General features: G+C 34.2%; 1 protein-coding gene across 3 annotated transcripts in view; it reads right to left on the minus strand.

Annotated features, from left to right (window-relative positions):
- Positions 1 to 3130, minus strand: part of LOC122355866 (glutamate receptor ionotropic, delta-1-like) — a 78925-nt gene that overhangs the window by 8859 nt on the left and 66936 nt on the right. For all 3 annotated transcript variants that reach the window (XM_043254449.1, XM_043254446.1, XM_043254447.1), the window contains one exon: positions 167 to 362. In XM_043254449.1, coding sequence (XP_043110384.1) covers positions 167 to 362 — 196 coding nt within the window. The remainder of the gene's footprint in view (positions 1 to 166; positions 363 to 3130) is intronic.

Below are 3130 nucleotides of genomic sequence, written 5' to 3' on the forward strand. Positions count from 1 at the left end.
TATATATATTATACATTATAAATGCATTTATATTTCCTGTAAAAATAAACAGCTGCTTTGATATTTAGGGGTCCTTGGCATCATAAAGTTTGGATTAGGCCACACATGCGGACTCTTGATCTCCCTTCCACCTCATCTGTAAGTAACAGTACTCTGTGTCTGATACCTTGCGGATGCCTTCAGCAGGAGAGGTCACAGAGTTGTCCTGTCCCTGATTTTTATTGATAGTTCTCCACAGCTCGGCGAAAGTGCTGTCTTGCTCCAAGGGGTTCGTGCCCTTCACCCTGAAATACTGGAACACAGCAGAGTCTCTCACCGTTCCGTAGCTCAGCTCTGTCTGCTTGGAAAGGTCTTGAAATGTTCTGGATTGAGAAGAAAAGTAATAAAAGACACAAAAGTTACATATGTTATTTAAAGTGCACAATATATTAAAAAAACAGATATGACAACAGAATGTGGAGGAATGCAATTTAGCCAATTAACATACTGTATGCTCAGAATTATTGATGCCTGATGTTCAGAATGTGTTTGAGAAATTGCCACTGTGTTCACTGTCATGTGCTGGATGATTTGATTTATTATTTTAGTTTTTAAACAATCTGGAGGGCTAGATATGCTTTAAACAACACCAACAAAAAGCTGTGAATGGTACATTTCACAACCTGCGTAAACAGTGTGAAAGGAGCATTAAACAATTAAAAAAATACTCTCGCCGGAACCAACCATTTAGGCATATCATATGGAGCTTTTCAACCAATTGAATAACTTGTAACAGTGTACACACATAGATACTATTATTTCACTTTATTTTTAATTGCTCTCGAAGAGTGAGCAAAGATTTATTACCATGACTGTAAAGATTTAAAGAACAGGAACTAAATAAAAACGAAGAGAAATAAATCACAATTAATGGAATTAAATATTTGGAAAATGGTGTGGCTCAGAAGGACCTGCTTATTTTTTAATGACATTTCAGACAGTTTATTTTAAAATGATTATTATTTTAGTATTGCCTATAGTTTTATGTAGCTTAGAATCTAAAATGCATTCACAACTTGCTGTCTCTTCTCTGAAATAAAGTAAAACAATTTAATTAAATTATAAGAGAGACAATGTCCTTCACCTCTCCATGACTCTATTCCTCCTAAATGCGTTCATGAATCAAAGAGAGGTGAGTTCGAGCTACTGATATGCTGCATTTCTATAGGGTAATATGGGGGTTAATGAAAGTCCCTTATCTAACACTACCATTACTGCTTTGCTTGACCTGGCTCTATAAGCACCAGTCTAAAAACATGAAAATATTTGTCTGGTTTACATCTGCTCTTCTTCTTATGTATGCATGTAGTATGCATGCTTTTTCTTTTTTTTTAAAGTGATGTTTGGGTTGGATGGCCGCTTTGTTATTTAAAATACTGTCAAAAGCTTTAATTAAATTTGATAAATATGCAGCAGTTGGTAGGATGGAAGTAGTTTATGTAATGTGTTTTCAGTTCAGATGGCTGTGGACAGATTATAACAATCACAGACATTCTTGTCCACACATTTAATATAGACTTTAAAAGGGTCTAGAAAAACAAAACCAAAAACAAATCATCACTATTTGCATAATAAAAAAAAGTACAGTCGAGTTAGAAGCCAGACCAATAGGCGCAACAATACTCCACTTTAAACAATAAAAGAGCTCATGCAACAATCAATCACTAATGAAAAGGCAGACTAGACACAACAACACTAAAACTGTCACAGACAATGAATGAATGCATAAACATGATGTATTCATGAATTATTTGAATTATTTGGGGGGTTAAAAATCCCCCTGACAAAATACAGTTCTAAATGATTTTGCAGTTCACAGCTGCTGTCTTCCATCTGCAACTTCCGATGTCATGCAGTCCATGTGATGTTTATAGGACAGCCGCCTGCTCTTCCCTCTTGCGTAATGACACTGTGCTGCTTCTCCTTCTGGTTTTAGTGGGGAGTGATTTCATGTAGAGATAAGCATCTTCTATCACCCTTGACAAGGCTATTTAACAGGACCGCACAATTATTTGCAGATTCAATGAGTCAGATTGTTCATCTTGAGAAGATAAAATCAGAACAATTAATCAGTTTAATTATAGTGATACTGCTACAGCTGGAGGAGAAAAAAAAAACTCTGGAAATGTGTTACGCATGGTGTCATCTCATTGTATTGAGATGATATAGTCATTTATACTGCAAACCCTTCTGAGCAGCTTTTGTAGAGTTTTAACCTTCCTGAGAAATGTTGCAGTTCTGAAATTGACCATTTCTTTCGTAAGCTGTGGTAAAGCAGGTTTATGTCACATCTTTGGACTCTGTGTTGTTGTTTTCTTGTCCCACGTGCTCTGTATGCCCTACTTATCATTTCAGGTAATTGTATCATTGTCTTCAGGTGTGTCTCATTAATTTTGGTATTTAAGTCCAGTTTGTTTCCGTTCAGATTGTCTTTAATGTGTGGTTTTTGTTCTGTCTGCCTGCCTGCAACTATATTGTTTATTTCGTGTGTAGAAGATTAAAAGACTATTTATGTTATATGCTCGTCTAGCGCTCCTTCTCTCTGAACCACAGCGTGACAATTTTTTGTTTTTGTTCAAATTTACAAAAATGTTTTTTTTTATTCTATTCAAATAGATGCGATTCTTTTAAACTTTTAATTCTGAAAATATCTTTAAAAAATAGTTTCTTTCAAATAAATAAATAAGGCAAAGCAGCACAATGTTTTTAACACTGATGATAATAAAACAGTGTCTTGTGCACCAAATCAATGATCAGTGACATTGAAGACTGAAGTAATGACTACTAAAAATTCAGCTTTTCTATCACAAGATTAAATTACATTTTGAAATTTAATCGAATGAAAAAGCAGTTCTTTTAAATTGTAAATATATTTTAAATGATTAGTATTTTATTGCTTTTTCTGATCTGCCTTGATAAGAATTATAGACCTCTTACAAAAAAACATTTGAAATAAACTGCTTTGTACATCAGTATCGCTAGCAATTTTATTTTATTTTCAGGTTTTAACATGCTAGAAAACAATGAAAAATGTGTTATGGAAGTTATTGAGTCTTGAGTTCTTATGCAATCTTGTGTGTGTGTGTGTGTG

The sequence above is a fragment of the Puntigrus tetrazona genome, chromosome 12 (assembly GCF_018831695.1).
Source record: "Puntigrus tetrazona isolate hp1 chromosome 12, ASM1883169v1, whole genome shotgun sequence".
NCBI lineage: Eukaryota > Metazoa > Chordata > Actinopteri > Cypriniformes > Cyprinidae > Puntigrus > Puntigrus tetrazona.